The sequence below is a fragment of the Nycticebus coucang genome, chromosome 24, assembly GCF_027406575.1.
Source record: "Nycticebus coucang isolate mNycCou1 chromosome 24, mNycCou1.pri, whole genome shotgun sequence".
NCBI classification, from domain to species: Eukaryota; Metazoa; Chordata; class Mammalia; order Primates; family Lorisidae; genus Nycticebus; species Nycticebus coucang.
Genome location: NC_069803.1, coordinates 2318279 through 2333217, shown reverse-complemented (window position 1 = coordinate 2333217; position 14939 = coordinate 2318279). Strand labels below are relative to the sequence as shown.

The 14939-nt window shown below is 35.8% G+C and overlaps 1 protein-coding gene across 1 annotated transcript in view; it reads left to right on the top strand.

The window, feature by feature from the left end:
• Positions 1–10779: 10779 nt before the first annotated feature.
• Positions 10780–14939, top strand: part of ADAM32 (ADAM metallopeptidase domain 32) — a 380224-nt gene continuing 376064 nt past the window's right edge. Inside the window, exons 1-2 of the mRNA XM_053578831.1 lie at positions 10780–10812; positions 10920–10981. Of these exons, the coding sequence (XP_053434806.1) occupies positions 10780–10812; positions 10920–10981 (95 nt within the window). The remainder of the gene's footprint in view (positions 10813–10919; positions 10982–14939) is intronic.

The window sequence follows — 14939 nt, the reverse complement described above, 5'->3', positions numbered from 1 at the left end:
CCAGCTAATTACCATTATTTAATCTTTGACAAGCCAATTAAAAACATTCAATGGGGAAAAGATTCCCTATTTAACAAATGGCGCTGGGTGAACTGGCTGGCGACCTGTAGAAGACTGAAACTGGACCCACACCTCTCACCATTAACCAAGATAGACTCTCAAAAAAGATTTAAACCTAAGACATGAAACTATAAAAATACTAGAAGAGAGTGCAGGGAAAACCCTTGAAGAAATTGGGTTGGGCGAGTTTTTTATGAGAAGGACCCCCTGGGCAATTGAAGCTGCTTCAAATACACTATTGGGACTTGATCAAACCAAAAAGCTGCTGCACAGCCAAGGACACTGTAAGTAAAGCAAGCAAACAACCCTCAGAATGGGAAAAGACATTTGCAGATTATGTCTCTGACAAAGATTTAATAACCAGAATCTACAGAGAACTCAAATACATTAGCAAGAAAAGAACAAGGGATCCCATTGCAGGCTGGGCAAGGGATTTGAAGAGAAACTTCTCTGAAGAAGACAGGCACACGGCCTTCAGACATATGAAAAAATGCTCATCATATTTAATCATCAGAGAAATGCAAATCAAAACTACTTTGAGATATCATCTAACTCCAGTGAGACTAGCCTATATCACAAAATCTCAAGACCATAGATGGTGTGGATGTGGAGAAAAGGGAGCACTTTTGCACTGCTGGTGGGAATGCAAATTAATACATTCTGTTTGGAAAGAGATATGGAGAATGCTTAGAGATCTAAAAATAGATCTGCCATTCAATCCTGTAATTCCTCTATTGGGCATATACCCAGAAGACCAAAAAATCACATCATAACAAAGATATTTGTATCAGGATATTTATTGCAGCCCTATTCATAATTGCTAAGTCATGGAAAAAGCCCAAGTGCCCATCGATCCACGAATGGATTAATAAATTGTGGTATATGTACACCATGGAATATTATGCAGCCTTAAAGAAAGATGGAGACTTTACCTCTTTCATGTTTACATGGATGGAGCTGGAACATATTCTTCTTATTAAAGTGTCTCAAGAATGGAAGAAAAAGTACCCAATGTACTCACCCTTATTATGAAACTAATGTAGGACCTTCACATGAAAGCTATAACCCAGTTACAACCTAAGAATAGGGAGAAGAGGGAAAGGGAGGGGAGGGAGAGGGGAGGTAGGTGGAGGGAGGTGGATTAATGGGATTACACCTGCGGTGCATCTTACAAGGGTATATGTGAATCTTAGTAAATGTGGAATGTAAAAGTCTTAGCAAAATAACTAAAAAAATGCCAGGAAGGCTATGTTAACTAGTGTGATGAAAATGTGTCAAACAGTCTATGAACCAAGTGTATGGTGCCCCATGATTATACTAATGTACACAGCTATGATTTAATAAAAAGAAAAAAGAAAAGAAAAAGAAAAAAAAATAAAGTAGGATGTAGGATATTGTTCATCATTTGTTCTTCTATACAAAAGCTTTGATGGCATATTCCCCATGCCTCATAGGGCCAGAAAAAAAATTTTTTCCCCCTGAGAAACTGATATACATTCTCGCACTAGGTTAATATGAACCTCATAACCCTTTGTGTTTTCTTTCCTTTCTTTTTTTAAAAAATATTATTCTGTGTATGTATTTATTTCCTTTAATTTCAAAATATTAAGGGGGTACAATTGTTTTTGGTTATATGGATAGCATTTTTAATGCTTGAGCCATGGCTATAAATGTACCTACCAATCACCCAAATAGAGTTTATTGATGAATTAATGCCTTTTGCAACAATTTGGATAGAGCTGGAGATCATTATCTTAAGTGAAGTATCTAAAGAATGGAAAAATAACACAGGTACTCACTATTAAATAGAAAGTAACTGATGAGCACATATGTGCACAGAGGGAAGTAAACTCAATGAAAATTAAGCATGGGGATGGGGAGAAGTAGGTAAAAACCTAACTAAACATACAATATCTGAAATCTTTCTACTTTTTTCATACAGGTGTTGATTGCTACAAGTTCACTTTTAGCTCTTGTTTTGCTTTATCGCATAGGTTTTGTTATGTTGTGTTTCTATTTTCATTTGTTTCAAGGAAGTTTTTTATTTTTTCTTAGTTTCTTCCTTGATCTAGTGAACACTTGAGACCATGTTGTTTAAATTCCATATATATGTACAGTTTCCAGATTTGTAGTTTTATTTTGTTGTGGTCTGTGAAGACACTTGATATTTTAATTTTTAATTTTTTTGTTATTTTATAGTTTATTACTATGACATGGTCTTTTTCTGTAGTGATATAATTTGTTTTGTGATCTAGTATATGGTATATTCTAGAGAATGTTCTGTGTGCTGATAAGAAGAATGTGTATTCTACAGTAGTTTTATGAAATGTTCTGCAAATGTCTGTAAGGTCCATTTGGTCTAAAGTACAGTTTAAATTCAACATTTCTTTTGTTGATTTTCTGAATTATCTGTTCAACACTGACAGTGGGGTCTTGAAGCCCCCAGTATTATTGTATTGGAGTCCATCTTGCTCTTTAGTGCTAATAATATTTACTTTATTTAGCTGAGTGTCAGTGTTGGGTTTATACATATTTACAATCCTGATATCCTCTCGTTGAAATGATCATTTTAACAGTATATATCATTATATAATGACTATTTTTTTAAATTTTTGAGACAGAGTCTCCATCTGTTGCCCTCATTAGAGTGCCATGGTGTCATAGCTCACAGGAAACTCCAACTCTTGGGCTTAAGTGATTCTCTTGCCTCAGCCTCCCGAGTAGCTGGGACTACAGGCACACGCCACAACACCTGGCTATTTTTGTTGCAGTTGCCACTGCTGTTTTAGCTGGCTGGGGCCAGTTTCAAACCTACCACCCACCCACTATAGGGGGCCAGCGCCTTACCCACTGAGACACAGGCACCGCCCATGACTTTATTATTTTTATTTGTCTATTTTTGCCTTAATGCCTGTTTTATTTGATATAAATATGGCTTCTCCTCCTTAATTTTGGTTTCTGTTTCTGTGTAATATCTGTTTCCATCCCTTTCACTCTATATTTGTGGTGAAGTGAATTTCCTGTAGGCTGCATATAGTTGGGTAATTTTTATTTTTATTATTTTATTTTATTTTATTTTTTTAGAGATAGAGTCTTACTTTGTCACCCTTGGTAGAGTGCTGTGGCATCACAGCTCACAGCAACCTCCAACTCCTGGGCTTAGGCAATTCTCTTGCCTCAGTCTCCTGAGTAGCTGGGACTACAGACGTCCACCACAACGCCTGGCTATTTTTTGTTGCAGTTTGGTCAGGGCCAGGTTCTAACCCACCACCCTTGGTATATGGGGCTGGCGCCCTACTCACAGAGCCACAGGTGCCATCCAAGTTGGGTAATTTTTAAAAAATCAAGCAGCCAGTCTATATTTTTTAAATGGGTAATTTGATCCATTTACATTTAGGGTTATTATTGATACATGAGAATTTATTCTTGCCATTTGTTAATTATTTTCTGGCTGTTTATATATTCTTTTTTTGTTTGTTTTTTGGCCCCTCTTATTTATCACTGTGATTTGGTCTTTTTCTGTAGTGGTATCATTTGACTTCTTTCTTTTCTCATTTGTGTATCTCTTCTACTAGTGAGTTTTATACTTTTGTGTGTTTTCTTTATGGTGTAGATGTAGGACTCTCTTAAAGATTTCTTGTAGGGCCATTGTTGGGGTGTTGAATTCCCTCAGGTTTTGCTTGCCTCCATTTTTGAAGGATATCTTTGTTGGCTATAGTATTCCTGGCTCAGAGTTGTTTTTCTTGCAGCCCTTTGAATATATCATTCCATTCTCTCATGGCTTATAAGGTTTCTGCTGAGAAATTCACTGGTACTCTGATGGGTATTCCCTTAAGGGTGATTAGATTCTTTTCTCTTGCTCTTTTTAGAGTTCTCTTTTTGTCTTTGACTTTTGACAGTTTTACTATAATGTGTCTCAGAGAAGACCTTTTTGGATTGAATTTATTGGGGGATTTTAGTTTCCTGTTTCAAGATGTCTGGATCTTTTGCATGACTTGGGAGGTTTTCAGCCTTTGCCCATTTCTTCTCCTCAAATCCTCCTACTAATTTGAATATTAGTTGGCTTTATACTGTCCAACATATGTGGTATCATGTAGGCTTTCTGCACTTCTTAAAAAATTCTTTCTGTTTGTTTGTATGTTTCAAAAGACCTGTCTTCAAGTTCAGTGATGATTTCTTCTGCTTGATCTAGTCTATTGGTAAAGCTCTTGATTGTATTTTTTATTTAACTTATTTGAATTATTCAGTTCCAAGATTTCTGTTTTTTTAAAAATGATATCGATTTCTTTGTTTAATTTCTTGTTCAAATTATAAATAATTTTCCTGATTTCTTTGTATTGTTTATCTGTGTTCTTTTGTATCTCCTGGAGTTTCTTTAACATGATTGTTTTGAATTCTTTTTCAGGCTTTTTATATATTTTCTTTTATTTGAAATATGTTACTGGTGAATTATTGTGTTCCTTTGGCATTGTCATTTTTTTTTTTTTTTTTTTTGCCTGTTTCTTATGTCCTTACATTGATATCTATGCATCTGGTGTAACAGTTGCTTCTTCTAACTTTATGGATTGGCTTTCATAGGAAAGACTTTTTCCTATATATGTATCTCTGTTATTAGTTCATAGGGTGCTTTGGCTTTGATTCTGTGTGGATGTAGTAGTGTAGTATCTATATGATTTCTTCAGCTGTAATCAATATCAGTGGTGTCTGGAAGTTCCCTAGTGGATTAGTCTTTATTGGAGGCTTTACTGGGGATGGAGATACCAGGTGGGCCAGTTCATAATGATGGCAGTGGTAGGCTGGGCGGATGTGTCCTCAGGCCCCAGGGCTGTGCACATGACATCAGCAGTGGCTGTAGCTGTTGTGGGTCATCCCTTAGGCCCCTGGGGGTGCATGTGAACACTAGTGGTTGTGGCATTTGGGCTGGGTTGGCACATATGAGTGGGTGGTGGTTGCAGGCTGGGTGGGCTGTTATCTGGGCCCCCAGGAGACAAACATGGGTACCTGTGGTAGTGCTGGGTAGGATGAGCCAATGTCAGTCCTCCTATGTTACATGTAGGTGCTGTTGGTGTTGAGCAGGTTTTGCTTACCTTTTGCCCCCAAGCAGGCCTATTGAAGGCATGTACTGGCATGTGGTGGCCATACTGCTGGGGTAGCATGGGGTTTCTGTCAATGGCAGCTGCCCCAAGGAGTCAGCTCTCAGGCCATGGGGAGCATGTCCTAGCAGCAGCCTTATTACTGTGCTGCACTGCCTGTTCCCCAGGATGTAGGACATTGCATAGGCTAGCTGCTGGAAACTCAAGCACACCACCTGTTCCAGCTGATATTGCAATGCCGCTGTAGCCCTCTGGATGGACATGGGGGATGTCAAGTGTACTTTAGGGATGAGGAGATACAAGGGCTGTTGGGCCCCAGGGCAGGGTACTATCTGTGGAGGCTGGGCTCTCAAGAGGCTATCATGCTTCCTCTCCCTGGGTAATGGTAGAAGGTGGACCCAGTGTGAATTCTGGAACTCTCTGGAACAATTAAGTTGTGTGGGGTCCTAGCAGCTCCTTATATGAGGCTCTATGAGTCCTGAGGGGCTTTCTTGTGGCTAGTATTGCAGGCATCTCTGGTCAGAATGTGGACTATTCAGGATTTCTTGCTTACCTTTACCCTGTAATAGGAAGTTCCTTCTGGCTCTGAGTCAATCCAGTTAGGGTGAGTATTTCTTTACTCCACCCTGCTTTCAGACCTTCGATTCTCTGTAATTTCCCTGCTGAATTCCAGTTTTCTCTCTTAGATGGTCTACTTGATATGTGGCTATCTGTTCTTTGTTTTGGCATTTCTTTGTAGAGGAGGTGCCTCTGCTTTGCCATCCTGATGATGTCTCAGGGATGGAATTTATTAATGATCAAAATTAGATCATTAAATGTCTCAGGAATGGAACTTATTAATCGTCAAAATTAGATCATTTGTGTAAAACACAAATTTATGATAATTGTTCAAGACCATTAATCAGCTACACTATTGGGTGGTGCCTGTGGCTCAGTGGGTGGGGCACCGGCCCCATATACTGAGGGTGGTAGGCTTGAACCTGGCCCTGGCCAAACAGCAACAAAAAAATAGCCAGGTGTTGTGGTGAGCACCTGTAGTCCCACCTACTCAAGAGACTGAGGCAAGAGTATTGCCTAAGCCCAGGAGTTGGAGGTTGCTGTGAGCTGTGGTGCCATGGCACTCTACCGTGGGTGATAAAGTGAGACTCTGTCTCTAAAAAAAAAAAAAAAAAAAAAATATCAACTACACTATTTAAAGATCTACCCCAATTTCTCAATATAACCTGGAAATGAAAGGCATTTCATGATAACTCCCATAGTAAAAGCATAATTAAAGGAATTATTATTTTATATGCTAATATCTTAATAATTATTAGGGTTTTGCTTTGAGTAAACAAAATATTCCTCCAAGAACTACTAAGCATAACTACTCATATATCAAGTTTACTTTCAAAAACAAATAAGATGTTTCAGCCTCTGTGTTCAGTTATCACTTTCAGATCAGCCTCACTAAGGAACTGTTTTCTCACCAATGCGAAATTTTAAAGATAGGATACTGCCCTGATCTTTTCTTTGGTATTTCTGCCTTGTATCTGACATATGTTTGTTTTGCTTCTTTCCTCAATGTATTTTTGGTTTTTATTTTTTTTTGAAAATAAACTTAAAACATTTTGGAATTTTTTTTTTATTGTTGGGGATTCGTTGAGGGTACAGAGAACCAGGTTACTCTGATTGCTTTTGTTAGATAAGAACCCTCTTGTAATTGTGTCCCACCCCCAAAAGGTGTACCACACCCCTTGTTCCCCCACCCCCTCCCTCCTTTTCTTTCTTAGTTCTTCCCATACCCTAAGCTCCACTGTGTACTAGGACCTTAATTGTCCTCATATCAGAATTGAGTACATAGGATTCTTGTTTCTCCATTCTTGTGATGCTTTACTAAGAATAATGTGTTCCACATCCATCCAGGTTAATACAAAAGATGTAGTCTCCATCTTTTTTAGTGGCTGAATAGTGGAATATTTTTATATTTACAGAAAAATTACAAAGATATTACAGAGAGTTTCCAACTACTGTATTTGGATTTCACCATTTTTTCCTCTGATGTCCATTTTTTGTTCCTGGAAACTATATTGAGTGTCTTCCCAGTGTCCTTTGCTCTGTTCCTCATTTTTTCCTTGTTTTTCATGGCCTTGACAGTTTTGAAGAGTTCCATTAGGTACATTGTATTAAACCCCTCTATTCAGGTTGGTCTGATATTTTCTCATGATTAGTGATTTTTAGGGAAAATTACTTTAGAAATGATGTACTCTTCTCATTATGTTATTTTGTGGGTAATTATATTAACTTGATTTATCACTAAATCTCTATGATTACTCTTCTACTGATTTCATTTTTGTCTTGATAATAACTTGCCTCATGTATAGTATTCTAGCTGCATATTATTTTCAGAGATCCTGGAATGTTATATTTTCCTGCTCTGATATTTATGTTCTTTTCATTTTTATATGTTTTAGCTAATTTTTCTTTCCAGCAATGTTCTAACATTTGCTTTTCACATGCTTCCTTTTGCTGGATAAAATCTCATCACTCAGATTCACTGACCTACACATTTTCCAACTTTTTGCCATCCATGTTTCTAACTGGAAATTAGTAGGGATATCAAATCAAAGACAATGTCTTTGATGTCAAATTTTGTTCAATGATCTTTTTAAGGATATAGGGAACAGGCAATACATCGTTGGAGGATTTTTCTGGAAATGATTAAATAATTTTTGTACTTAATAGTGTAAGCGTCACTGATGTAGAATACTGTATTCTCCCAGTGATGCCAGCTAAATATGCATTACAGCATAACACATGGCCTATATTTTCATAATTTAGTTACATGTGGATTTCTAATCCTATGTAATTCCTCATATTTGGTTTATTTTTGTGGAAATGGTAAAATGGATTATAAAGTCAATAAATGTTAATTTGTTTTGCTTTTTTTTATTTTGGGGGAATCATTGAGCATACAATGAGCCAGGTTACACTGCTTGTGTTTGCTGGGGAAGTCCCTCTATTAATAGTGTCCCACCCCCAAGAAGAGTGTCACACACCGTGGCCCCACAACCCCCTTCTCCTACTCTCTCCTCCCCCATTCTCCCTTCCCCACCATGTACTAGCATCAATTGTCCTCATATCAGAATTGAGTACATTGGATTCTTGCTTCTCCATTCTTTTTTTTTTTTTTTATCACCCTCAGTAGAGTGCCGTGGCATCATACAGCTCACAGCAACTTCCAAATCCTGGGCTTAGGCAATTCTCTTGCCTCAGGCTCCTTAGTAGCTGGGACTACAGGTGCCTGCCACAACACTCAGCTATATTTTGTTGCAGTTTGGCTGGGGCCAGGTTTGAACCTGCCACCCTCAGTATATGGGGCTGGCGCCCCACTCACTGAGCCACAGGTGCTGCCCAATTATTATTATTATTATTCTTTTTAGAGACTGCCTAATTTTGTCAACCTTGATAGAGTGCTGTAGTGTCACAGCTCACAGCAACCTCCAGCTCTTGGGTTTAGGCAATTCTTTTGTCTCAACCTCTCAAGTAGCTGGGACTACAGATGGCCACCACAACGCCTGGCCATTTTTTTGTTGGAGTTTGGCCAGGGCCAGGTTTGAACCTGCCACCCTTGGTATATGGGGCCTGTGCCCTACTCACTGAGTCAAAGGCACCACCCTGCTTCTCTATTCTTGTGATGCTTTACTAAGAAGAATGTATTTCAACTTCTCCAAATTAATACAAAAGATGTATAGTTACCATCCTTTTTGGTGGTGTTAATCCATTCTTGGATTGTTTGGCATTTAGGTTGTTTCCACAATTTGGTGATTATAAATTGAGCTGCAGTAAACAGTCTAGTGCAAATGTCCTTATGATAAAATGGTTTTTTTCTTCTGGGTAGATGCCCAGTAATGGGATTACAGGGATCAAATGGGAGGTCTAGTTTGAGTTCTTTGAGGGTTCTCCATATACTTCCTTCTAAAAGGGTTGTATTGCCAAATCTCATAGATAATAGAAAAAGAAGGAATACCTCAAAATCATTCTACTTGATTTGGGTACACCTGATATTAAAATTGGAGAGAATATATCATTATAAAGGGGAAATTACAAATATATTTCACTTATAAATGAGGATGCAATATTCCAAACAACATATTAACAAATTGAATGAAAAATTAATGTTTAAGTAATGTACTTTGGTCAAAATTAAATCCAACTTATGTGAGAATTAGTCACTATTTTCTTTTCTTTTGGCATGATCATTTTTTAAAAATTATCTTTTACTTTTATTTATAAATATTAGTTGTCTATTTTTTGAGACTTAAAATAAAATAATAATAATAAGTTAACTGATGACTCCATACTGAATCTCAGAGTCAAAGCATTCTATAATAGACATACTCTTATTTGACAATGTGAATGTTGCTTTCTTTGCATTATTATTATTATTGCTTAATATTTCTTTTTCTAAAAATTTATTTATCATTAAATCATAGCTGTGCACATTAATGTAATCATGGGGCACTATACACTGTTTTTATATACCATTTGCCATATTTTCATCACACTGGTTAACATAGCCTTCCTGGCATCTTCTTAGTTATTGTGTTAAGACATTTATATTCTACATTTAGTAAGTTTCACATGTACCCTTGTAAGATGCACCATAGGTGTGGTCCCACCAATTACCCTCCCTCCGCCCATCCTTCTCCCTCCTCTTCCCTCCCTTTGCCCTTTCCCCATATTCTTAGGTTATAATTGGATTATAGATTTCATATTAAAGCTATAAATTAGTTTCATAGTAGAGCTGAGTACATTGGATACTTTTCTTCCATTCTTGGGATACTTTACTAAGAAGAAGTAATGGATGTTCCAGCTCCATCCATATAAACACAAAAGAGGTGAAATCTCCATCTTTCTTTAAGGCTGCATAATATTCCATGGTGTACATATACCATGATTTATTAATCCATTCGTGGATCGATGGGCATTTGGGCTTCTTCCATGACTTAGCAATTATGAATTGGGCTGCAATAAACATTCTGGTACAAATATCTTTGTTATAATGTGATTTTTGGGCTCTGGGTATATATCTAGTAGAGGAATGATAGGATTGAATGGCAGGTCTATTTTTAGATCTCTAAGTATTCTCCAAAAATCTTTCCAAAAGGAAAGTATTAGTTTGCATTCCCACCAGCAGTGTAGAAGTGTTCCCTTTTCTCCACAACCTTGCCAACATCTCTGGTCTATTGCTTAATATTTCAATGCAGCAATCCTCTGATTTCTTTTCTGAATGTATTTATGTTTGTTCATTCTTTACGAGTTTTTTGTTTCTAGTCCTTATATTAAATATTGTTACTGTTGTTAAATTTTAAGCCTCTTTAATTTTGTGAAGGCAAAAGATGGAAACTTAATAAACACATGTATATGTAAAAAAATAAAATAAAATAAAATAAAATAAAAGGGTTGTATTAGTTAGCCAGCCCACCAGCAGTGTAAAAGGGTTCCCTTCTCTCCACATCCAAATCAATATCTGCAGCTTTGAGTCTTTGGCATGTGAGGCCGTTTGCACTGGGGTTAGGTGATATCTCAGGGTGGTTTTGATTTGCATTTCTCTGATAATTAGGAACCATGAGCATTTTTTCATATGCTTATTAACCATTCGTCTGTTAAATCACATGTAATATTTAGATAAAGATGTTTTAAGCATTGTTTGGAGAAATTGTGATAAATTGCTATTTAGTATCTTATATTAAGCTTGTCTTTACATTATTCTGGATTTTCTAGGAACAGATATCCTATATTATTCCAATAGAAGAAAAATCATATATTGTGCACCTTAAGCAAAGGTAATTTTTCATTTTTAGATTTCTATGAAGCTGTTTGCTTATAATAGAAAATGGTATTTGAAAAAATAAATGAAGTTGTTACTTAAGTTTTTAGTTTTGTTATGTGAACAGATGCTCTCCTGTGACTTTAATTAAACTTTTGGTTCTAATGTCTCAAGTAGTCTTTTGCAAATGGGACTTAGGACAGAAAAAATTTGGACTCATCTTCTGAAGACTGGTCTATGTGATAATACAACATAGTTGCTGACAGGACCATCATGACCTAGACATTCAAGGCACGGTATCACATCAGAGTGGTGGGACTACCATGAGAGATATGGGAAAAAGGATTAAAACAGAATTAGATTTTACACTGTTGGAGAGTTGGTGAGTAGTTCATGGAAAATAGTGTTAGCTATGTGCCATTCTTAGAGAATGAGGAAAATAATTGGAATCATTTTCTGTAGGATTTAATTCTCTGATGGAAACCCAGGTGAGAAAGGCTGTCTTGGAAGAAATAATTTATGACATTCAAGAGTACAGATTCAGTTAAATCTTGGGAATAGAACTAGACTAGATGATATTGAGGAGGAAGTGGATTATGAGAAAATAGAGGTAGTAAGTGTAAATAACTTTTCAAAAACACATTGCAGAGAAAAAAGAAAGAAGAGGCTTGATGAATATTTTTTTAAAAAGAAAAAAGTAAGATTTTAAAGAAAAAATAGTATTTTTTTCTGATGGTTTTTCAAAGTGAGAAAAAATGATGAAATAACTCAACATGTAAGATACTAAAGAATTTTCCCAAAGAAATTGTTGACTTTTTTATACAGAAGATAATAAGAATAATGGTGTATAATGACCCAAAGAACTTTTTTTTTTTTAAGAAACATTTTATTATATCTTTTAGCAACTTGACAAAGTGATTGATGGCACACACTTCTCCATCAAAGAGATGCTCATCTAAATCTACAAAAATACTCCCAGAAAGCTCACATAGTATTTTCTGTTGAAGATACAGTTCCCTCTGCCTAGGAACTCGTTCGAAAATTGCCATTCTTGAATGGGTTTGTACAACTTGCTCACAAATATTTACGACCTGATACAGACTTTCTGAAGGAAAATGCAAACCATTCTTCTTTTTAACACATAACAGTGACCCACTTTTAGAGGCTTTGAAATCCGAGGCATACAGTGCAGCGATGCAGTCCTCTTGAAGAGTGTAAGAGGGAAAGTGAGAGACCTCTCATTGCATTTGAATATCTTACATATTAGGACTATAAACACTGTTAAAAAATTTAGGGACTGGAACTTGGGAGACGGATAGCGCATATGTATATTGTTTGGGGGAAATTAGCTGCATGATTAATACAGCAGCCTAATGACCATTAGGAAGTTATCGAAAATAGCTTGTATAAGAAATAAGAGAAGCAGAACTATGTGTAGATATATGCTTGTTTGTTTGTTTTTGAGAAATGCTGAAGTGGCAGGAAAAAAAAGATTTAATAGCAGACTGAACATAGTAGTGTCAGGGATTTGGTAGGGTAGAGGGAGAAGAACATACCTGAGTCAAGGGAAATATGGGTTAATTGTTGAAGAAGCTGGATATGACATTCTTGTGGGACACCTCAGGTTAAATGTCTAGTATGCAGTTAAATTAGTGTAGAGCACAGGAGAGAATTACAGGTTTAAACATTCTTTTATTATAAAAGAAAAACAACAAATTAAGTGAAGAAGGAATGTCCATTAACACAATAAAGGCTGTATATGACAGAGCCACAGGTAATATATTCAATGAGGAAAAGTTGAAAGCTTTTCATCTTTTATGGGAATAAGACAAAAATGCCCACTTCTGTTCAACATAGTATTGGAAGTCCTAGCTAGAGCATTTAGGCAAGAAAAAGAAATAAAAGTCATCTTAATTGGAAAGGAAAATGTTAAATTGTTCCTCTTTGCAGATGAGATGATTATATTTATATGTACATATATATTTACACACATATATCAAATATATTGAAACCCCCCAAACTCCACCAATACACAAATTCAGTAAAGTTGTAGGATATAAAATCAACATACACAAATCAGTAACATTTCTATACATTAATAACAAACTATCCCAAAAAGAAATAAAGAAAACAATCCATTTATAATAGCTATGAAAATTAAAATACTTAAGAATAAATTTAACCAAGAAGGGGTAAGAAGTGTATTCTAAAAGCTATAGAACATTAATGAAAGGAATTGATGAAGACACAAGTAAATGGAAAGATATTTCATGTTTATGGATTGGAAAAATTAATATAGTTAAAATACACATACTGTCTAAAGTAATCTATAGATTTGATACAATCCCTGTTAAAATTCTAGTGACATATTTCACAGAAATAGAAAAAAAGTCCTAAATTTCCTATGGAACTATCAAAGACTATGAATAGTCAAAGTAATCTTGACCAAAAGATAACAATGCTGGAGGCATCACACTGCCTGACTTCAAAATATAGTACAAAGCTATAGTAATTTAGGCCATCTCAGGTAGTGAATGAAGCTACAGAAATGAACAAGAAATGCATTAATGTACACAGTTATGATTTAATAAAAAATTGTTAAGAGAAAAAAATAAAAGTATGATTAAAAAAAGAAAAATAAAAATGAGAAGGAAAAACAACCTTAGGGTTCACTGCCATGGAAACATTAGGGCATGAAGGAAGGATCCAAATAAAGACTTGATAAAAGTAGAAGGAAATCAGAGGTAGTGGTATCATTTACACTGAAGAACAAATGTTTTAAAGACAGGAAATGTGGTCAAAAGTATAAAGTTCTTCAGAGTAATTTTGTTTGGCTTCAAACTGCCTTTTGGATTTATCAGCTAGGAGGTAATTAGTAATCTTTGTGAGATCAGTGTTGTTTAGTGTTAGAGGAGGCTTCCAACAGAAGTGAGTCTGCATGGTTAAGTTACATTGGATTGAAGAGTGAACAAGAAGTGAGGAAGCATAACTAGAATAACACAATAAGTACAGGGTTGAATTCAGATTTGAAGTTCCAGTACATATGCTCAGGTAAATATGACTTTTCCACAATAATTTTCCACCTCATTATATATATGTATGTAATACATGCATGTGTACTTAGTAGGAGAACTTAGAATGAAGGAAAAGTCTCATGATCCTATATCTACTTTATGTCTTTAAAATTTTAAAATATTTTGCTCCCTTCTTCAGTCCCTTCTCTTACTTTCTTTCTTTTTCTTTTTTTTAAGGAATAATAATAAATTTACTTATAATTAAATTAAAACTTACATTTGATCAAAAGACATATCAAAGAAAAAAACACAAAGTTGAGAGGAAATCTTAATTACGTTTTGAAATTTCAATACATATTTTCAAAATGTTTTTTACTCAGCTTAGGATAACATAACAACCTACCTGAGACTGGGTATTGAAACACAGAAATTAATTTTGCATAGTTCTTGAGACCAGAAGTCTTGCTGTATGCTTACTTGATAGAGGGAGGAAGCGGAAGCATCTTTTTCTCTTTATACAAAACAAGAATTCAGTCATGGATTGATACACCCTTGTGACTTCACCTAGAATCCATCTCCTAATACTATCACATGGGCATTTAAAGTTTCAACTTACAAATTTAGGGGGCACAGACATGCAGTTCATAAAAACATGCAATAATGAATAAAGAAGCATTGTTTTACAAAAATGGATGAATTACATAACATAATATTGACTGAAATAAGGCAAATTCAGTGTAGTACATATTATACAATTCCAGTTATATAAAATTTAAACACAGTGACCTTCTCTTACTTTCTTTAAACAAGCCCACTAAGTTAGGAAAACTATTTTTTTTTTTTTTTTTTGAGACAGAATCTCACTATGTCACCCTTGGTAGAGTGCTGTGGTGCCACAGCTCACAGCAACCTCAAACTCTTGGGCTTAAGTGATTTTCTTGCCTCAGCCTCCCGAGTAGC